General features: G+C 41.9%; 1 protein-coding gene across 1 annotated transcript; it reads left to right on the top strand.

The window, feature by feature from the left end:
* Window positions 1-12,052: 12,052 nt before the first annotated feature.
* LOC116371663 (NLR family CARD domain-containing protein 3-like) lies at window positions 12,053-22,690 on the top strand. The gene is made up of 9 exons (XM_031820558.1): window positions 12,053-12,628; window positions 13,643-13,759; window positions 13,995-14,079; window positions 14,209-14,434; window positions 14,826-16,611; window positions 16,882-17,055; window positions 21,203-21,376; window positions 21,523-21,569; window positions 22,015-22,690. The coding sequence occupies exons 1-9, from the start codon at window positions 12,546-12,548 to the stop codon at window positions 22,569-22,571; spliced, it is 3,249 nt and encodes a 1,082-aa protein (XP_031676418.1). The 5' UTR covers window positions 12,053-12,545; the 3' UTR covers window positions 22,572-22,690.
* The last annotated feature ends 660 nt before the right edge of the window (window positions 22,691-23,350 follow it).

Here is a 23,350-nt window from a genome sequence, read left to right as displayed (position 1 = left end):
CATCCAGTTTTCTGAGTAGAGTGTTGGAAGCTATTTTGTAAATGACATTGCCGAAGTCAAGGAGCGGTAGGATAGTCAGTTTTACGAGGGACTGTTTGGCAGAATGAGTGAAGGAGGCTTTGTTGCGAAATAGGAAGCCGATTCTAGATTTAATGTTGGATTGGAGATGCTTAATGTGAGTCTGGAAGGAGAGTTTACAGTCTAACCAGACACCTAGGTATTTGTAATTGTCCACATATTGTCACGTTTGATCCTGCTCTTCCCTTCCCCTGGCGCTTGAGGGCGCCAGATTACCCTGCATCACACGTCCATTCATCACGTCCATTCATCACTCACACCTGCCTTCCCTCGTCACTTGCATCAGCATTATTGGACTCACCTGGACTCTATTATCTCCTGTTAATTTCCTTTGTTAAAACCATGCCACGGCGTAATTGTAAGAGTATATAAGTAATATACAATGGAAAGCTTAGATCCCCACTCTTTTTTTAACTAAGGCCAAAACTGCTGTTTTTCCCTTAAGGATTGTTGTGTGTTGACTGCTTGCATACTGACCTACAAAGGCAAAGAGCAGTAACTAGCAAACAGCAAAACTGAAGATAAAAATGGCTTTAATGTGACGATGCACTGATGTATTATCTTATTATGAAGTCATATTTTAAACATATCACCCATGACCACTGATCTGACCTACGACCCCTAAAATACTGATACTGCAATCGGCCTTTGCATGACCTTAAACAGCTGTATGGATAATGCAAAAGCAAAGTAGAGTATCTAGAAATGTAAATGTGTTGATCCAACATTGTGTTGTTTTTATGTTTGATGGAAACAGTTTGAGTTCTAACTACATTCAACTGTATTTAATGGTGTTTTGTAGTTGTGTTGTCATGTTTTACTGATGTATTGTAGTAACCCCCAACTGTATTAATGGTGTTTTGTAGTTGTGTTGTCATGTTTTACTGATGTATTGTAGTAACCCCCAACTGTATTAATGGTGTTTTGTAGTTGTGTTTTCATGTTTGAATGTTTCAACCCAATTTAACCCAATTGAACACTGGGAGATCCTGGAGCGGCGCCTGAGGCAGTATATTCCACCACCATCAACAAAACCAAGTTTCTTGTGGAGGAATGATGTCGCATCCCTCCAATAGAGTTCCAGACACTTGTAGAATGTATTTCAAGGCGTATCTACACCAAGGAGCATTGTTCTGGCGGCTCATGGTGGCAAATCGCCCTGTTAAGACACTGTGTTTACTCTATTTTGGCAGTTACCTGTAGGGGTATGTCGCTCATCACTGCAATCCATCTGTTGTTGTACTTTATGCTGGTCTACATTGACATAGATCTGTTGTTGTACTTTATGCTGGTCTACATTGACATAGATCTGTTCTTGTACTTTATGCTGGTCTACATTGACATAGATCTGTTCTTGTACTTTATGCTGGTCTACATTGACATAGATCTGTTGTTGTACTTTATGCTGGTCTACATTGACATAGATCTGTTCTTGTACTTTATGCTGGTCATGTCTCTTACATACATTCCTTGTGAGAGAGAGAGGGAGAGAGAGAGAGAGAGAGACAGAGAGAGAGAGAGAGAGAGAGAGAGAACAGGCAGAACCTGATATGTAAATTAGATGAGAAAACAAAAGTATCTTTCGATGACCGAATGATCATTCCAGACTGCTTCTGTTGAGATAAATGTAAGGTAAGACGATTGTTATGGGTATTAATATAGTTGATGATATTGTTGTGTGTATTCATATAGGTGATGGTATTGTTATGTTTATTCATATAGGTTATGATATTGTTATGGGTATTCATATAGGTGATGGTATTGTTGTGTGTATTCATATAGTTGATGATATTGTTATGGGTATTCATATAGGTGATGACATTGTTATGGGTATTCATATAGTTGATGACATTGTTATGGGTATTCATATAGTTTATATTTTTGGTAGACAGAGTGTTATAATAGTCCTACTCTCATTAAAATGTATTTGATGTAAATTAGATGGGGGAGGGATTGGTTCCGTGCCCATTTGTGTTCTCCAGGGTGATCTCTTACTGTATCATAGGCCTATCTTCTTGTCTTCTCAAAACAGGCTTAAAACACAACAAACAACAAACAATAATTTTCTCTTTCTAATCTACTGTTAACTATTTTCACTCAGGAAGGTATTTTGTGTGAAAGATAGACAATTAAATATTGTGGAAAGACTAACAGCAACTTACACTTCCTCAAAACCGGTTGTGTGTATTCATTGGAGTTCACCGTAGCAAAACGTTTGGCAACTTAAACCGTTTAGGTCACATTCTACGGTGTTTGGAGCAAATCGTTTCTGCTTTGTTGCAAAACTTGTGGCTGCGGTGTAAACTAATGAATACGACCCAGGTAGTGGCCTACGACTCGGTTGTTGATGCCTGCCTAATGCTGAAACCTGAACGTAACCTGAGAGGTGTACTATGATGCAAGCTAGATATACAGGTTTTCTAAAGTTAGCCAGCTTCAGTTAGCTTCACATTCCAGCTCAAAGCCTCATCCATAGGAGTGTACAGAGCGCTAGTCATCAGGAAGGTGCTCTCAGCAGAAGGGGAAATATATAATGACTTGACAGTTTAATCATACAAAATGGCGCTAACTGGACGTGAGCATGTCAAATTCAATCAGTGGAGGCTGCTGAGGGGAGGACTTTCCACCTATTCAACTCCAGCCATTACCACAAGCCCGTCCTCCCCAATTAAGGTGCCACCAACCTCCTGTGAATATATCAATATTCATTCATCCTAATTCTACATTTGATTAATGTATGATAAATGTAATTGTATCATAGTTCTACTACAGTGTAGTGATCTATACAACTTCCAACGTGTGTTTACTGTGAACACTGAGGCTGTGCCTGCCTCAGTTACAGTTTTAACAGAGACCAAGAAGGCTATTTGATCACAACGTAGGCCTACCAGAGTGGCCTACCAGAGTGGCCTACCAGAGTGGCCTACCAGAGTGGCCTACCAGAGTGGCCTACCAGAGTGGCCTACCAGAGTGGCCTACCAGAGTGGCCTACCAGAGTGGCCTACCAGAGTGGCCTACCATCAAAAACAATGTAAAAAAAGGCATCCAATGACATTTAACATGGAAATAGATGTTCTATCATTCAGTCTGCAGTAGCAGCCAATGTGTGGTGTTCAATGTAAGTCTTCATTCCATGAGAAAAACCATGCAGAGCTTCACATGAACCTGTTGATCTACTTGTCCTTCACACAAGGAGGTGACTGAAAATGTTGTTGTGTTTGATGCAAGAAGACACTTTACTAAATAAAACGCATCATTATTCCCACACCATTATTACAGAGAATCAGACACATTATGCGACCCTCTGCCCATTGGCTGCTTAGTTTATTCAAGCATGTTTCAAAATACGACACTGCCAAGAGTGTGCAAAGCTGTCATCAAGGCAAAGGGCGGCTACTTTGAAGAATCTCAAATATAAAATATATTTTCATTTGTTTAACACTCTTTTGGGTACTACATGATTCCATATGTGTTATTTCATGGTTTTGATGTCTTCACTATTATTCTACAATGTAGGAAATTGTACAAATAAAGAACAACCCTTGAATGAGTAGGTGTGTTCAAACATTTGACTGGTACTGTATGTGGCTAATATTGCACTGATACGATCACAATTCCCACAGTGAAGGGAACCGTTGATGGTGATAACTAACGGTGAAAACTCTAGAAAGTTCAGCGAAGTTCAATCTCGTGTTTTTCTGCGCACTCTGATATTTCCTCTGGGGCTGCGAGCCTGCGCACGGGCTCAGCTTAGAGGGAACGATGGTCACAATACCAACCAAGTAACCCTGTTGGGGCCAATGAATGAATGCATATGGTGATTGCCTTTCACACGATCAACACGGGTTTGATTCCCTGCCCTGCTGTTCGCTACATTGGTGTCAGAATGGAATCGTGTCTGTAAGGTCATCAGAACGCACGGCCTGGACGTGTGAGGGGGCTGAGTAGGTGTCTTCCTGTTCGGAGGGGCAGAGTGAGCCACATTACAATTCCCACCATGTGGGTTAACCCTATTGATGCGATGCCTTTCCCACCATCGACCTGGGTTCGCTTCCGTCCCCTGCTGTTTGCTACTCTATTGATATCATAGGCTTTCTGACACCCGTTGAATAAAGCAACACTAGAATATGAGTAAAGGATTTTAGGATAATATCAGTGTTGATTTAGAGTTGTCTTCTGGGTTCAGCCTTCTAGCTGCCTTCATTAATTGGCTGAAATGTAACAACTGACATGTCCTCAGAGTTGGGAGATAACCACTCCTAGTTTAAATCACCATGGCAACCATGTCATTATTTCCCCAGAGCAACAAAGGTGATCTAGAGACGCAACCTTTGTAGAATCACAATCACCTTTATTCACCTAGTACATGTAAACATACATATGTAGAAAATCCATTTGAGAAAATATTCCTGCAGCATCAGGAAATGTGAATTATTATGTGGCTTATAATTAATGTACATTTTTGTGGTGGTTGATATATTGATATATAGCCTTTTTAAACCTCAAATATATTTCCTGCATTGCATGAAAGTTATTCTGTAGTGGGGGGGGGGTGATCAAATTAAGATCTTAGATCTGTACTCCGAATTTGACTTGGTGATATGGTGCTGCTAGTGATAGGCAACATTTAGAGACAGAATACAGAGGGAGGGGTTTACACAACAGTTTACGGACAACATTATACACAAATAGCTAGTGAGCATTGAGCTATAAGAGAATGAGCAGTGGATATACACATTTAGACAACGGGTGGGTCTAATCCTGATTGATGACTGGTTAAAACCGTATTCCAGCCTGTGTCTATTCCACAAATTACCACCGGCTAAATATATTACATTAAAATCCCTATATTCTCTGTTCCATTTGACTGCGCAATCCACTATCTCATCAGCCCAGCCAGGCGATTTATACATTTGATGTCCACTGTATAAAGCATCTAGACATTATCTGATGTGTCTTTTCTTTTTGTATAAACCTTGCTGTCTGTCTCTCCGGCAACATTGTTTCAATATTCAAATTCCATCTCCAGTTGTCGCAAAGTAATGAACGTGTCATGAATTGGGATGAGACAGATTGGCAGGAAGCTTTTCTCAGCCGGTCGAAGTCATGAATACAAAGAAAGTCTTTCCAGCTTCTGTTTGAAGTGATTGTGTTGGCTGTGTTGTTGGCTCCTCTGAACAACAGTGTCCTGACAACAGAGCACATTGACTTTGCCAGGTGAAATATTGCATGGATGTATCTGAATAAATGTCACTAGAAAACAGCTTAAACAAATGCAAATGCTGCTACTTTGCTGTTATTCTGGCTGCACTCTTTGACGTGACTGTAAGTTATCTGTAGTTGTCTAGCTAGAAAGGGCAAGAGATAAGAACGTATGGCAATGGAACATTGAGAACGAACAACTGGAACATTGAGAACGAACGACTGTCCATAGATACAGAACGAAAGACTGAACGACTAGGTCGCGTCCATAGATACAGAACGAAAGACTTAACTACTAGGTCGCGTCCATAGTTACAGAACGAAAGACTTAACTACTGGGTCGCTTGTCTGGCAACCGAACCAATAATACAAACGGCCAGCCTGCTTGGGTATGAACACTAGATTGTTGGTTGGAGAGGGCCACAGTATAGTCCTTTAGTCTCTATGGGCCAGATGGCTGGTTGGAGAGGGCCACAGTATAGTCCTTTAGTCTCTATGGGCCAGATGGCTGGTTGGAGAGGGCCACAGTATAGTCCTTTAGTCTCTATGGGCCAGATGGCTGGTTGGAGAGGGCCACAGTATAGTCCTTTAGTCTCTATGGACCAGATGGCTGGTTGGAGAGGGCCACAGCACAGTCCTTTAGTCTCTATGGGCCAGATGGCTGGTTGGAGAGGGCCACAGCATAGTCCTTTAGTCTCTATGGGCCAGATGGCTGTTGGAGAGGGCCACAGCACAGTCCTTTAGTCTCTATGGGCCAGATGGCTGGTTGGAGAGGGCCACAGTATAGTCCTTTAGTCTCTATGGGCCAGATGGCTGGTTGGAGAGGGCCACAGCACAGGGAAAGTAACTGTTTAGATGGGGTGTCTATAACATCCAATCACATAGGTTTACAGCAGCTGACAGATGCAAAGTCACTGCCAAAAACTCCAATTGCCCTGGTTTAGATAATGACAAGCTCTGTACAGATATATGATCTTAATTTAATCTAACTGTTGCAGGATAACTCAACATTGTTGGGCTAAAGGGTAGAGCTGCCACTTTCAAGGAGCGGTACTGTAACCTGGAAACTTAGAAGCAATTCCGTTATGAGGGATATCCGACGAACAATCAAACAGGCAAAGCGTCAATACAGGACTAAGATCAAATCGCCCTGCTCGTCGGATGTGGCAGGGCTTGCAAACTATTACAGACTACAAAGGGAAGCACAGCCGAGAGCTGCCCAGTGACACGAGCCTACCAGATAACTTCTATGCTCGCTTCGAGGCAAATAACACAGCTGATGACACAACAGTGGTAGACCTGATCACCGACAATGATGAGACAGCCTATAGGGAGGAGGTCAGAGACCTGGCAGTGTGGTGCAAGGACAACAACCTCTCCCGCAACGTGATCAAGACAAAGGAGATGATTGTGGACTACAGGAAAAGGAGGGCCGAGCACGCCACCATTCTCATCGATGGGGCTGTAGTGGAGCAGGTTGAGAGCTTTAAGTTCCTTGGCGTCCACATCACCAACAAACTAACATGGTCCAAGAACACCAAGACAGTCGTTTTTAGCCAAGTCTAGGCTAAAAACCTATTCCCCCTCAGGACACTGAAAAGATTTGGCATGGGTCCTCAGATCCTCAAAAGGTTTTACATCAGGACCTCTATACCATGCAGTGTCAGAAGAAGGCCCTAAAAATTGTCAAAGACTCCAGCCACCCTAGTCATAGACTGTTCTCTCTGCTTCCGCACGGCAAGCAGTACCGGAGCGCCAAGTTAAGGTCCAAGAGGCTTCTCAACAGCTTCTACCCCCAAGCCATAAGACTCCTGAACAGCTAATCAAATGGCTACCCAGACTATTTTCACCCCCCCCCCCAATATGCTGCTACAACTCCCTGTTAAAATCTATGCATAGCCAATTTAATAACCCTACCTGCATGTACATAATTACCTCAATTACCTAGACACCGGTGCCACCACACATTGACTCTGAACCGGTACCCCCTGTATATAGCTTCCACATTGACTCTGAACCGGTACCCCCTGTATATAGCCTCCACATTGACTCTGAACTGGTACCCCCTGTATATAGCCTCCACATTGACTCTGTACCGGTACCACCTGTATATAGCCTCCACATTGACTCTGAACCGGTACCCCCTGTATATAGCCTCCACATTGACTCTGAACCGGTACCCCCTGTATATTGACTCTGAACCGGTACCCCCTGTATATAGCCTCCACATTGACTCTGAACTGGTACCCCCTGTATATAGCCTCCACATTGACTCTGAACCGGTACCCCCTGTATATAGCCTCCACATTGACTCTGAACCGGTACCCCTGTATATAGCCTCCACATTGACTCTGAACTGGTACCCCCTGTATATAGCCTCCACATTGACTCTGAACTGGTACCCCCTGTATATAGCCTCCACATTGACTCTGAACTGGTAGCCCCTGTATATAGCCTCCACATTGACTCTGAACCGGTACCCCCTGTATATAGCCTCCACATTGACTCTGAACTGGTACCTCCTGTATTTATCCTCCACATTGACTCTGTACCAGTACCCCCTGTATATAGCCTCCACATTGACTCTGAACCAGTACCCCCTGTATATAGCCTCCACATCGACCCTGTACCGGTACCCCCTGTATATAGCCTCCACATTGACTCTGAACCAGTACCCCCTGTATATAGCCTCCACATTGACTCTGAACCAGTACCCCCTGTATATAGCCTCCACATTGACTCTGAACCAGTACCCTCTGTATATAGCCTCCACATTGACTCTGAACCAGTACCCCCTGTATATAGCCTCCACATCGACCCTGTACCGGTACCCCCTGTATATAGCCTCCACATTGACTCTGAACCAGTACCCCCTGTATATAGCCTCCACATTGACTCTGAACCAGTACCCCCTGTATATAGCCTCCACATTGACTCTGAACTGGTACCCCCTGTATATAGCCTCCACATTGACTCTGAACTGGTACCCCCTGTATATAGCCTCCACATTGACTCTGAACTGGTACCCCCTGTATATAGCCTCCACATTGACTCTGAACTGGTACCCCCTGTATATAGCCTCCACATTGACTCAGAACCAGCACCACCTGTATATAGCCTCCACATTGACTCTGTACTGGTACCCCCTGTATATAGCCTCCACATTGACTCTATACCGGTACCCCCTGTATATAGCCTCCGCATTGACTCTGTACCGGTACCCCCTGTATATAGCCTCCAAATTGACTCTGTACCAGTACCCCCTGTATATAGCCTCCACATTGACTCTGTACCAGTACCCCCTGTATATAGCCTCCACATTGACTCTGTACCGGTACCCCCTGTATATAGCCTCCACATTGACTCTGTACCGGTACCCCCTGTATATAGCCTCCACATTGACTATGAACCAGTACCCCCTGTATATAGCCTCCACATTGACTCTGAACCAGTACCCCCTGTATATAGCCTCCACATTGACTCTGAACCAGTACCCCCTGTATATAGCCTCCACATTGACTCTGAACCAGTACCCCCTGTATATAGCCTCCACATTGACTCTGAACCAGTACCCCCTGTATATAGCCTCCACATTGACTCTGAACCAGTACCCCCTGTTTAAAGCCCTGCTATTGTTGTTTACTGCTGCTCTTTAATAATTTGTTTTTATTTTCTTAAAACTGCAGTGTTTGTTAGGGGCTTGTAAGTAAGCATTTCACTGTAAGGTCTACTACACCTGTTGTATTCAGCATTTCACTGTAAGGTCTACTACACCTGTTGTATTCAGCATTTCACTGTGAGGTCTACTACACCTGTTGTATTCAGCATTTCACTGTAAGGTTTACCTACACCTGTTGTATTCAGCATTTCACTGTAAGGTCTACTACACCTGTTGTATTCAGCATTTCACTGTAAGGTCTACTACACCTGTTGTATTCAGCATTTCACTGTAAGGTTTACCTACACCTGTTGTATTCAGCATTTCACTGTAAGGTCTACCTACACCTGTTGTATTCAGCATTTCACTGTAAGGTCTACTACACCTGTTGTATTCAGCATTTCACTGTAAGGTCTACTACACCTGTTGTATTCAGCATTTCACTGTAAGGTCTACTACACCTGTTGTATTCAGCATTTCACTGTAAGGTCTACCTACACCTGTTGTATTCAGCATTTCACTGTAAGGTCTACTACACCTGTTGTATTCAGCATTTCACTGTAAGGTTTACCTACACCTGTTGTATTCAGCATTTCACTGTAAGGTCTACCTACACCTGTTGTATTCAGCATTTCACTGTAAGGTCTACTACACCTGTTGTATTCAGCATTTCACTGTAAGGTCTACCTACACCTGTTGTATTCAGCATTTCACTGTAAGGTCTACTACACCTGTTGTATTCAGCATTTCACTGTAAGGTCTACTACACCTGTTGTATTCAGCATTTCACTGTAAGGTCTACTACACCTGTTGTATTCAGCATTTCACTGTAAGGTCTACTACACCTGTTGTATTCAGCATGTGACAAATACAATTCGATTTGATATTTGAAGGTTAAAAAGGCTTCTGAAGTTTGTCATTTCCACTTTTGAAAAATGTCCATTAATTATAATCCACATAATAATTCAAATGTCCTGTTGCTTCAGGATTATTTTCCTGCTGCAGCAAACTGACTGAGATGAAGATCCTACATGTGTAGCAGTATATCTGTCTTTAATGCACATGGCTTTATTAGGAGGACAGGATTCTCTTTGGGCCATTTGACAGGTTTTATTTACTGTTGTTGAGGCTGGTTGAATGAGTTCCCTATGAGAGGTCGCTTCCTCTGCAAGGAAACAGGCGGCCGCACCAGTTTCCTCATATTCAATTAAAAGTACGTTTGGGACCTAACACAAAATGGCTGTTGAAACTGTGGGACACATTTCTCTGCAACATTAGAAGTCGGATAAATGTGTTGATTTGATGGAAAGACGAGCAGACGGGTAAGTCTAGGCTACATAGAACTATATTATATTATAAAGTTAGGTCGTTGTCAGACTTTCAATAGTCAGAGCAGGTTTGATATATGATCTCTTATCATGCTGACCAACCTGATGGTCTCGTTGGAAATGTGAAAAATATCAGGTCTAGTCTACCTGCTCTGTCCTGACACTGGAAGGCCTATATTGTTATACGAACTATCACTAACAAACCACTATTATACAGTTGAAGTCAGAAGTTTACACACACTTAGGTTGGAGCCATTAAAACTAGTTTTTCAACCACTCCACATATTTCTTGTTAACAAACTATAGTTTTGGCAAGTCGGTTAGGACATCTACTTTGTGCATGACAAGTCATTTTTCCAACAATTGTTTACAGACAGATTATTTCACTTATAATAAACTGTATCACAATTCCAGTGGGTCAGAAGTTTACATACACTAAGTTGACTGTGCCTTTAAACAGCTTGGAAAATTCCCAAAACTTATGTCATGGCTTTAGAAGCTTCTGGTAGGCTAATTTACATTATTTGAGTCAATTGGAGGTGTATCTGTGGATGTATTTCAAGGACTACCTTCAAACTCAGTGCCTCTTTGCTTGACATCATGGGAAAATCAAAAGAAATCAGCCAAAACCTCTGAAAAATATTTGTAGACCGCCACAAGTCTGGTTCATCCTTGGGAGAAATTTCCAAACGCCTGAAGGTACCACGTTCATCTGTACAAACAATAGTACGCATATATAAACACCCTGGGACCATGCAGCCGCCATTCCACTCAGGAAGGGGACGTTCCTATAGATTAACGTACTATTTTGCGAAAAGTGCAAATCAATCCCAGAACAACAGCAAAGGACCTTGTGAAGATGCTGGAGGAAACAAGTATCTATATCCACAGTAAAACGAGTCCTATATTGACATAACCTGAAAGGCCGCTCAGCAAGAAAGAAGCTACTGCTCCAAAACCGTCATAAAAAAGCCAGACTACAGTTTGTAGGGGACAAACTGTAGTCTGGGGACAAAGATCGTACTTTTTGGAGAAATGTCCTCTGGACTGATGACACAAAAATAGAACTGTTTGGCCATAATGACCATCGTTATGTTTGGAGGAAAAAGGGGGAGGCTTGCAAGCCAAAGAACACCATCCAAACCATGAAGCACGGGGGTGGCAGCATCATGTTGTGGGGGTGCTTTGCTGCAGGAGGGACTGGTGCACTTCACAAAATAGATGGCAACATGAGGATGGAAAAATATGTGGATATATTGAAGCAACATCTCAAGACATCAGTCAGGAAGTTAAAGCTTGGTCGCAAATGGGTCTTCCAAATGGACAATGACCCCAAGCATACTTCCAAAGTTGTAGCAAAATAGCTTAAGGACAACAAAGTCAAGATATTGGAGTGGCCATCACAAAGCCCTGACCTCAATCCTATAGAAAATGTGTGGGCAGAACTGAAAAAGTGTGTGCGAGCAAGGAGGCCATACAAACCTGATTCAGTTACACCAGCTCTGTCAAGGGGAATGGGCCAAAATTCACCCAATTTATTGTGGTAAGCTTGTGGAAGACTACCCGAAACGTTTGACCCAAATTAAGCAATTTAAAGCAATGCTACCGAATACTAATTGAGTGTATGTAAACTTATGCCCACTGGGAATGTGATGAAAGAAATAAAAGCTGAAATAAATCATTCCCTATACTATTATTCTGACATTTCACATTCTTAAAATAAAGTGGTGATCCTAACTGACCTAAGACAGGGAATTTTTACTAGGATTAAATGTCAGCAACTGTTAAAATGGAGCTTAAATGTACTTGGCTAAGGTGTATGTAACTGTACATTATAACCTAGCCTACATTACATAACATAAATTATCTTACTTGTTGTTTTCTGAATGTATAAATTATTTCCCCCTCAGATCAATCATTCCCATTTTAGCCCTTCAGTCTACATTTTCAGATTTGTTTAGAAAATAACAGATTGATAGATAATAGCCTACTTTTAGTGAATACTAATAAGTGTGAGACACGGCCTTGTGTTGCTGCACTGTCTAGAACTACCTTAACAAACAGTGACTTATTATTATTATTGACAGTTACCATGGAGAAGACTACAAAATCATGTGAATTCATTAAATCATCTGACTGTTTCAATGTGTCTGTTAGTAAATGTTTTTATTTCTTAGAAACAATTAATTATTATGAACAATTGACATTCAAGAATTAGTTGCCACTACGTTAACCACAACCAACATGCTGGATCTCTGTTTAGTTGTCAGAGGTCTAAAATGAGTCTCTCTGGGGAGAGAGAGGAGGGGGATCCTGCCTCTAAAATGAGACTCTCTGGGGAACATGACACCACAGCTAAAAGGTGAGATGACAAGTTTGTTCATATGAAGAGTTTATTTCCAAAATGCTGTATCCCAATCACATTTGTTTTCATCAGAAATGATTGCTCATGGTTACTTTCTATCGGTTCGGTTGTCAGAGACGCGACCCAGTCGTTAAGTCTTTTTGTTCTGTATGTATGGATGAGACCCAGTCGTTAAGTCTTTTTGTTCTGTATCTATGGATGAGAGCCAGTCGTTAAGTCTTTTTGTTCTGTATCTATGGATGAGACCCAGTCGTTAAGTCTTTTTGTTCTGTATCTATGGATGAGACCCAGTAGTTAAGTCTTTTTGTTCTGTATCTATGGATGAGACCCAGTCGTTAAGTCTTTTTGTTCTGTATCTATGGATGAGACCCAGTCGTTAAGTCTTTTTGTTCTTTATCTATGGATGAGACCCAGTAGTTAAGTCTTTTTGTTCTGTATCTATGGATGAGAGCCAGTCGTTAAGTCTTTTTGTTCTGTATCTATGGATGAGACCCAGTCGTTAAGTCTTTTTGTTCTGTATCTATGGATGAGAGCCAGTCGTTAAGTCTCTTTTTGTTCTGTATGTATGGATGAGACCCAGTCGTTAAGTCTTTTTGTTCTGTATCTATGGATGAGAGCCAGTCGTTCGTTCTAAATGATCCATTGCCAAACTGGGTGGTAACGTTCTTATCCCTTGCTAGCTAGACAACTACAGATAACTTACAGTCACGTCAAAGAGTGCAGCCAGAATAACAGCAAAGTAGCTGCAGTTCCATTTGTTTTAGCTGTTTTCTAGTGACATTTATTTGGATAAATCCATGACAATGAGCTAATGATGCACAATTTCACCTGGAATAGAACATGTGCTCTCTCATCAGGACACTGTTGTTCAGAGTCCTATCAAAGCCAATGTACCAACATTTCTGAAAACAGATATATAGCGTTTTGGAATGAAACTCTTCTTACAGTATGATTCCCCATCTGAGCTCAGAGTAGATGAGAGATGGAATGTTTGTCTCTGTTGTGTTGAAGACCAATCAATCAGGAGAGACCAGCCTCCCCTGTACCCAGCGGTCTGTCCATGAAGAGTGACCGGTCTATGGGTGTACCTATAATGTTTAGAGAGGGAGACTTTTCTACTGGACAAAGGTAAGAGGTCATGGTGTTAAACAACACTGTCTCTAGTTATTTCTCCCATTTTTCAATTTATGTTTGTTGTTTTAATAATCCATAGGCTAATCCTTTTTTCCATTTTCAAAGTCCTGAAACAATATTAAACAAACACAACATTCCCTCCCTGTGTGTGTGTGTGTGTGTGTGTGTGTGTGTGTGTATGTGTGTGTGTGTGTGTGTGTGTGTGCACTCCTTGGATGTTTGTCCACAGAAACCAACAGGAGAGATCAGAGTCAGAGATTCTCAGTGGTCAGTCTTCCCAGAGTCATCAAACAGACCTGGCCTCCATATTCAGTGTATGTGGTCCTGTTATGTACATTTGTTTTTGTTTACCTCAAGTAAAGTTGATCTGTCAATCATTCATTAATGTGTTCATGAGAAAGTATTTCTTCTCTTGCTTAAATTATTTACTTAATTTATTTCAGTTGCTTGAAGAGAATTTTATGACATTTGTGAACAACGAGCTGAATAGGTTCAAGAGGATTCTTAGTCCAGAACTCCCACAAGGCTTTGAGAGTCAGAAGAAGGATAAGGAAGTGGATGCTGAAGATGAGAAGCAGGAGAGCAGTGCCAGAGAGGGGGCTCTGAAGATCACACTGCACATCCTGAGGAAAATGAACCAGAAGGAGCTTGCTGACACACTGGAGAAAAGTAAGAGCTGTCTGCCTCATGATGAATGCTGTTTTACAACAAACATTTAAAAGCTGTAGCTAAAGTACAGCTAAAGTAGCCGTGTAACTCAATGACATTGTACCAGACTTAACACAACACCTAGTGACCTCATCAAGTACAGTACCAGCAGGGATGTGTTGTGGTGATTCATTTAGACAAGAGAGAATTAATAATACCATCAATAATACCAATAATAATATAATCAGTCACACCAGTGTGTAATGTATAATGAAAACCTTACACATTTATACAGACACTTACAGTAAGAGAATACATTATTACAATGTAAACATTATAACACAGTCCTACAATACTGTAGGCATTCAATCAGATGTAATATTAATATCCTCTGTGTTATTTCTTCATTCAGATGAGCTTGCTGTGATTTGCCAACGTGAACTCAAATCTCATCTAAAGGAGAAATTTCAGTGTGTATTTGAGGGGATCGCTAAACAAGGAAACCCAACACTTCTCAATAAGATCTACACAGAGCTCTACATCACAGAGGGTGGAACAGGAGAGGTCAATAATGAACATGAGCTGAGACAGATTGAGACAACAACCAGGAAACAAGCAAGACCAGAGACTGCAATCAAATGTAATGACATCTTCAAACCCTTAACTGGACAAGACAAACTTATCAGAACTGTGTTGACAAAGGGAGTCGCTGGCATTGGAAAAACAGTCTCTGTGCAGAAGTTCATTCTGGACTGGGCTGAAGGAAAAGCAAATCAGGATGTCCAATTTGTATTTTCATTCCCTTTTCGGGAGCTGAATTTGATGAAAGAGAAAAAACACACTTTGATTGAACTTCTCAACCACTTCTCAATGGAAACCAAAGAATCAAGGATCTCCAAATACGACAAGTACAAAGTTCTGTTCATCTTTGATGGTCTGGATGAGTGCCGACTGCCCCTAGACTTCCAGAACAACAAGATCTGTTGTGACGTCACAAAGTCAACCTCAGTGGATGTTCTGCTGACAAATCTCATCAAGGGAAATCTGCTTCCCTCTGCTCTCCTCTGGATAACTACCCGACCTGCAGCAGCCAATAAGATTCCTTCAGAGTGTGTTGACCAGGTGACAGAGGTACGAGGGTTCAATGACCCACAGAAGGAGGAGTACTTCAGGAAGAGATTCAGTGATGAGGACCTGGCCAGCAGAATCATCTCACACATAAAGACATCAAGGAGCCTCCACATCATGTGCCACATTCCAGTCTTCTGTTGGATATCTGCAAAAGTGCTTGAACACATACTGAAACATAAGAGAGAAGAGATGCCCAAGACTCTGACTGAGATGTACACACACCTTGTGGTGTTTCATACAATAAAGAAGAACGAAAAGTATCTTGGGAAAGAAGGTCCACACTGGAATAAAGAGAGCATTCTGTCACTGGGAAAACTGGCTTTTCAACAGCTTGTGAATGGCAATCTGATTTTCTATGAAGAAGACCTGAAAGAGGCTGGCATTGATGTCAATGAAGCCTCAGTGTACTCAGGATTGTGCACACAGCTCTTTAAAGAGGAATGTGGGCTGTACCAGGACAAGGTGTACTGCTTCGTGCATCTGAGCATTCAGGAGTTTCTGGCTGCTGTATATGTGTTCCTCTCATTCATCAACAACAATGAGAATCTAATGGCCGAACCTCAATCAACGTCCAGGAACTTTTATGTGAGGATCAGACAGAAAATTAAAGTCACCGTCTACAAGAGTGCTGTGGATGAAGCCTTACAAAGTGAGACGGGAAACCTGGACCTTTTCCTCCGCTTCCTTCTGGGCCTCTCACTGGAGTCCAATCAGAAGCACTTACGAGGTCTACTGACAAAGACAAGAAGCAGCTCACAGAGCCATGAAAAAACAGTCAAGTACATCAAGGAGAAGATCAGGGAGAATCCCTCTCCAGAGAGGTGCATCAATCTGTTCCACTGTCTGAATGAACTGAATGACCATTCTTTAGTGGAGGAGATCCAAAGCTACCTGAGCTCAGGAAGTCTCTCAGAAGCCAAACTCTCACCTTCACAGTGGTCAGCTCTGGTCTTTGTGTTGCTGTCTTCAGAAAAGGAGCTGGATGTGTTTGACCTGAAGAAATACTCCAGATCAGAGGAAGGTCTTCTGAGGCTGCTGCCAGTGGTCAACGCCTCCAGAGCTGCTCTGTGAGTAAATACAATGATATATAAGAACTAATCATCAGGAAGAAATATTCAGTTTAGAGAAAAATATGCATTATTGAATAACATATTGAATCAGTACATTGCTGTTCACATTAATATAATAAAATAACCATACAATTGTAGGAGACGGAAGATTAATCTACTGTATATGTTGTTTGAGAGAATGAGCCAAATGCATCTGCAGTTGTCCTTCTACAATCCTGGTGTTAAATGAACAGTGTGTTTGTGAAATCATGATGATCTCTTTGTCAGGCTGTCAGGCTGTGGAGTCACGGACAAAGGCTGTGCTTCTCTGGTCTCTGCTCTGAGGTCAAACCCCTCACACCTGAGAGAGCTGGACCTGAGTAACAATGACCTGAAGGATTCAGGAGTGAAGCTGCTCTCTGATGGACTGGGGAATCCCCACTGTAAACTGGAGACTCTGAGGTCAGTATTCCTGTTGTCATGACGTTGGCCTGGGGGTAGGTTTATGACTGTCATAAATACCTCTTCCCCCCCTTTTCCTCTCTCTACCCTACTGATGTAACATTTAAAAACCCCTTGGTTAACATAGAGTTTCTGGGAACATCAGAAGGTGGGAGGAAATGAACCATATTCTGGTAATCCGACCAGTTGAACATATGCGTGGGTAATTAATGAATATGATGTCAGTTCGGTTGTCATCTGAGATATTCTCATCAATGATAGGATGACATAAACTCTAGTCTGAGCATTGTAGTTATCGGATTCACATGGAATTGTTGTTCAATTTAAATGTTTGAATATAACATTATTGGTGAAAAGATTAAATGTAATTTTAGCTTCCAAATGAGAGATTTGGGCTTTCATAAGGTTAGGGCTCTGCTCAATCAGTGACCCTGTGAAGAGACATGGGCTGTACTATGAAAACACACCCTTCTCCCTCCACTATATAAAGTCTTGACGAAAATGTAACCTCCTGTTCCGGGTACATTAGGATGAAGATCCGATGTCAGAATGGTTCAGATAATAACTGTTCTGGGTACATTAGGATGAAGATCCGATGTCAGAAGGGTTCAGATAATAACTGTTCTGGGTACATTAGGATGATGGTCTGATGTCAGAATGGTTCAGATAATAGCTGTTCCGGGTACATTAGGATGACGATCCGATGTCAGAATGGTTCAGATAATAACTACAGAATGAAGCCAACCTGAGCGTGAGATTTGGTTGCGTATGGTATGAACTCTTATTCACTACAGAAGTGATACCTCCTAGCCGTTGAGTTAGCAACAGCAGCTGCAAAAGTGGGCTAGGAAAGAACAGACAGAGTATCCCGTCTACCACACAACGACATTACTACAACATATCCAATTTACCAGCAGAGACATTCTTCAATAGAACTCGGTTGGGCAACACGGCCTTCCATCTACCACCAACCTACCGAAGCGCAGCTCAGAGTAAATATTTATTGCATTTTCCTTTTCCAAATGGGCGGTAATTTAGAATGCATGAGATACCATATTTACAATAGAGACATCGCTTCGCCCTTTATTCCTCAATCTTCCTGTTCTTTCACTCGAACCCAGCCCCTTTTCTTTTGTGTAACCAGCTGTCATATCTGTTTTGTCCGCAAGGGACATTTTCCTTTATGACATAATTTGTAATCAAGGTATGATTCATTCTGTGTATGTGTAATTCTGTGTGATTACTTAGGTATTTAGTAAATAAATAATTAAACCCAATTTTGTATTGCTGATTCAACTTGTTAGCCAGGGTTTGTGAAGATAACCAAGAATTCAAAACTTTCAGATGAGACTGAATTAAGGTGACGATTAATATTGACTGCTATTGATGTAAAATATGACTTGGTCTTTAAGAGTTTATTCGGAAGATAACTGCTTTATAAATATTATTTTGTGGTGCCCCGACTTTCTAGTTAATTACATTTACATGATTAGCTTAATCAGGTAATATTCATTACAAAGAAAGGATTTTATAAAATAGCATGTCATATCACAATCCGGCATAGCCAAAGACACGACACTGTAGTTGGTCAACAAGTGATAACTGTTCACCAGATCCACGTGTTTACCAGGTACACATAGTCCACATCATATGTGTTTGGACAGTGAAGTTTACAGTTTTAAATTTGGAGCTATGCTCCAGCATTTTGGATTGAGATCAAATGTTTCATATTAGGTGACAGACAGTACAGAATGTAACCTTTAATTAGAGGTTAATGGTGAGAGGTTAGAATGTTTTGTTGTAGCATCTCACTCGTTATTATTAATGATTCATTCATGATTTTTCTTAATCATGGAACTCACAAGCTTGATGTATTCATTGCACTAAACCTTTAAGACAATTTTAATACACAATACGTGAATTGGTCAGAATACTTTGACTTTTTCAAATAGGGGGACTAGATACATAAAGTGTGTTTATTTTTCTAAATGGTGAAATGGATGTGTATGAAAATACCCTCAAATAAAAGGTGACATTATATACTGTTACCTTATATGAAACATTTTATCTAAAATTGAAAATGATATAGTTTAGAACCACATTTAAATGTTAGCTTCACTGTCCTAAGATGGCGCCGAAGAGGATGGCTGACGTCTTACTTCCTAATCAATTGTGTTATTTTGTTAGTTTTTTAGCATTGTTTGTCACATATATTATTTTACTTATTTTGTACATAATGTTGCTGCTACCGTCTCTTATGACCGAAAAATAACTTCTGGACATAAGAACTGCGATTCCTCACTACTGGAGGAAGCTTTTTCCATTAACGAGTAGGATATACTGCTCTCCCGGGAACAGGCCCAAATCCCCATAATTTGCATGAAGAAAAGATGGAGGAAAAGAGGACGCAAATTGAGCTGCCTTCTGAGAATCCGTAGGCGAGCGATTAAACTCCCACTGCCATCCATTCTACTTGCTAGCATGCAATCATTGGAAAATAAAATTGATGAACCACGATTACGATTATCCTACCGACAGGACATTAAGAACTGTAATATCTAATGTTTCACCGAGTCGTAGCTGAACGACGACACGGATAATATCGAGCTGGTGGGATTTTTAATGCACCGGCAGAACAGAGAAGCTACGTCTGGTAAGACGAGGGGTGGGGGTGTGTGTCTTTCCGTCAATAACAACTGGTGCGTGATGTCTAATATTAAAGAAGTCTCGAGGTATTGCTCAACTTTAATGCAGGCAAAATTAAATCAGTTTTACCAAATTACCAAACTTTCCCCCTCAGGAGACTAAAAAGATTTGGCATGGGTCCCCCTATCCTCAAAAACATCTACAGTTGCATCATCAAGAGCATCCTTACCGGTTGCATCACCGCCTGCTATGGCAACTGCTCGGCATCTGACCACAAGGCTCTACAGAGGGTAGTGCGTATGGCCCAGTACATCACTGGGGCCAAGCTTCCTGCCACCCAGGACCTATATAATAGGCGGTGTCAGAGGAAAGCCCCTAAAATTGTCAGAGACTCAAGTCACCCTCATCATAGACTGTTTTCTCTGCTACCGCACGGCAAGTGGTACCGTAGTCTGGGACCAAAAGGCTCCTTAATAGCTTCTACCCCCAAGCATAAGACTGTTGAACAATTAATCAATTGGCCACCGGACCATTACATAGACGCCCACTCTCCCCATCCATTTGGTTGTACACTGCTGATACTTGCTGTTAAATATCTTTGCATAGTCACTTCACCCCTCCCTACATGTAAACATTACTTCAACTAACCTGTAACCCCGCACTCTGACTCAGTACTGCTACCCCCTGTATATAACATCATTATTGTTATGTTATTGTGTTACTTTTTATTATTTTTATTTTGTTTTTTACTTTAGTTTATTTGGTAAATATGTTCTTAACTCTTCTTGAACTGCACTGTTGGTTAAGGGCTTGTAAGTAAGCATTTCACTGTGAGGTCTACACTGTTGGTTAAGGGCTTGTAAGTACGCTTTTCACTGTGAGGTCTACACTGTTGGTTAAGGGCTTGTAAGTAAGCTTTTCACTGTGAGGTCTACACTGTTGGTTAAGGGCTTGTAAGTAAGCTTTTCACTGTGAGGTCTACACTGTTGGTTAAGGGCTTGTAAGTAAGCTTTTCACTGTGAGGTCTACACTGTTGGTTAAGGGCTTGTAAGTAAGCTTTTCACTGTGAGGTCTACACTGTTGGTTAAGGGCTTGTAAGTAAGCTTTTCACTGTGAGGTCTACACTGTTGGTTAAGGGCTTGTAAGTAAGCTTTTCACTGTGAGGTCTACACTGTTGGTTAAGGGCTTGTAAGTAAGCTTTTCACTGTGAGATCTACACTGTTGGTTAAGGGCTTGTAAGTAAGCTTTTCACTGTGAGGTCTACACTGTTGGTTAAGGGCTTGTAAGTAAGCATTTCACGGCAAGGTCTACACTTGTTGTATTCGGCGCATGTGACAAATAAAGTTGGATTTGATTTTGATTTGATTTTGTTTGGTGTGGACTGAATACTCAATACAATCTAAATATGATACCTCACTGTCTGTCTTTTGACTGATACTTCTTTTTAAATGGTCTGGTCAGTTAACAGTGTGTTTGTGAAATGATGATGATCTCTTTGCAGGCTGTCAGGCTGTCTAGTCACAGAGGAAGGCTGTGCTTCTCTGGTCTCAGCTCTGAGGTCAAACCCCTCACATCTGAGAGAGCTGGACCTGAGCTACAATCACCCAGGAGACTCAGGAGTCAGACTGCTCTCTGCTGGACTGGAGGATCCACACTGCAGACTGGAGAAACTCAAGTATGTAGAGGGTTTATGTCAATGTTCATATCAGGCATATTTGATATCAGGCCTGTTAAGACAAACATTCTTACCAAATTATATGCTGACTGTGTGTGTTGTGTGTAACCCTCAATGACTGTCTGTTCTTCTGCTTACCACTACAGTGTGGAACATGGTGGAGAGAACGCAATGAAACCTGGCCTTAGAAAATGTGAGTGTTAACTGCTGTGAAGAATATGATTAAGAAAAAGTCTTAAATTCAAGTTAAGTCAAAGTCAAAGACCACCATCATTACTTACTTGGTCATACTAAATATAATCTGTAGTTCTACAGAAGCAGAAATCAGGGACACCAATGTTTAGAAAGAGTTGCTTTGACAATGTGTGTGTCTGTGTAGGTGAGTGGCATGTTCGTGTTACATATGTGTGTGTGTTCAGGGTGTGAGTGTATGTGTGTCATTTTTGTCAATAAGTGTTTTTTTACATTACCATACAGTATAACATATGATCATTCAACAAGTCTCAAATTACCTTAACTTCTCCTGTTGATACCTAGACACATCTACATTAAATGTATGTGTAATTAGTGAAAAGTGAGTTAACATTCTAATGTGAATGATGATGACTCCTAATATTGTGTCTGGTTTCATCCATCAGATGCCTGTGATCTCACACTGGACCCAAACACAGTAAACAGACTCCTCTCTCTGTCTGAGGAGAACAGAAAGGTGACATGTAGGAGACAGGAGAGGCGGTATCCTGGTCACCCAGATAGATTTGAGGACTGTGAACAGGTGCTGTGTAGTGAGGGTCTGACTGGGCGCTGTTACTGGGAGGTAGAGAGGAGTGGGGGAGGGGCTGTTATGGGAGTGACATATAAAGGAATCAAAAGGAGAGGAGGGGGCATTGACTGTGGGATTGGATACAATGACAAGTCCTGGAGTCTGGTCTGCTCTGACTGCAGTTACAAGGCCTGTCACAATAATAATCACACTACCATAGACGTCCCTTCCTCCAGCTCCCACAGAGTAGGAGTGTATCTGGACTGGCCAGCTGGCACTCTGTCCTTCTACAGAGTCTCCTCTGACACACTGACCCACCTGTACACATTCCACACCACATTCACCGAGCCCCTCTATCCAGGGTTTAGGGTTTATGATGTTACCTCCTCAGTGTCCCTTTGTCAAGTGGTCACTGTGTCAAACACAACATGATGTTTCACTCTAATCATGTGTTTTATATTTGATCACAATATGACATTTAAATACATGGAGGAACACACACACCAGTTTGGACCAGTTTATTCCTGGAAATAATAACCATGGTAACTCTGTGTCCGTCTCTTTCTGTGATCCTGCGCCCTGTGAGAACACACACACGGTACACACACACACAAACACACACACAGGACACACATACGCAACAGACACACACACGCACTGGACACACATACACATACTGGACACACACACTGGACAAACACACACACTGGACACACACACGCACTGGACACACACACGCACTGGACACACATACGCAACAGACACACACACGCACTGGACACACACACTGGACAAACACACGCACTGGACACACATACGCAACAGACACACACACGCACTGGACACACATACACATACTGGACACACACACTGGACAAACACACACACTGGACACACACACGCACTGGACACACACACGCACTGGACACACACACTGGACAAACACACGCACTGGACACACACACGCACTGGACACACACACGCACTGGACACACACACACGACAAACACACGCACTGGACACACATACGCAACAGACACACACACGCACTGGACACACATACACATACTGGACACACACACTGGACAAACACACACACTGGACACACACACGCACTGGACACACACACGCACTGGACACACATACGCAACAGACACACACACTGGACAAACACACGCACTGGACACACATACGCAACAGACACACACACG

This window comes from Oncorhynchus kisutch, unplaced genomic scaffold, assembly GCF_002021735.2.
Source record: "Oncorhynchus kisutch isolate 150728-3 unplaced genomic scaffold, Okis_V2 scaffold3489, whole genome shotgun sequence".
Classification (NCBI taxonomy): Eukaryota; Metazoa; Chordata; class Actinopteri; order Salmoniformes; family Salmonidae; genus Oncorhynchus; species Oncorhynchus kisutch.
Note: the sequence above shows the minus strand (reverse complement) of the source record. Positions and strands in the feature narration are given on the sequence as shown.

What these genes read in the sequence shown, in the direction of transcription:
- LOC116371663 (XM_031820558.1), top strand. Translation starts at nt 12,546, where the DNA reads ATGAGTCTCTCTGGGGAGAGAGAGGAGGGGGATCCTGCCTCTAAAATG. An exon ending in ACCTGGCCTCCATATTCAGT is followed by an intron (nt 14,080 to 14,208) that starts GTATGTGGTCCT and finishes AATTTATTTCAG; the next exon opens with TTGCTTGAAGAGAATTTTAT. An exon ending in TGTAAACTGGAGACTCTGAG is followed by an intron (nt 17,056 to 21,202) that starts GTCAGTATTCCT and finishes ATCTCTTTGCAG; the next exon opens with GCTGTCAGGCTGTCTAGTCA.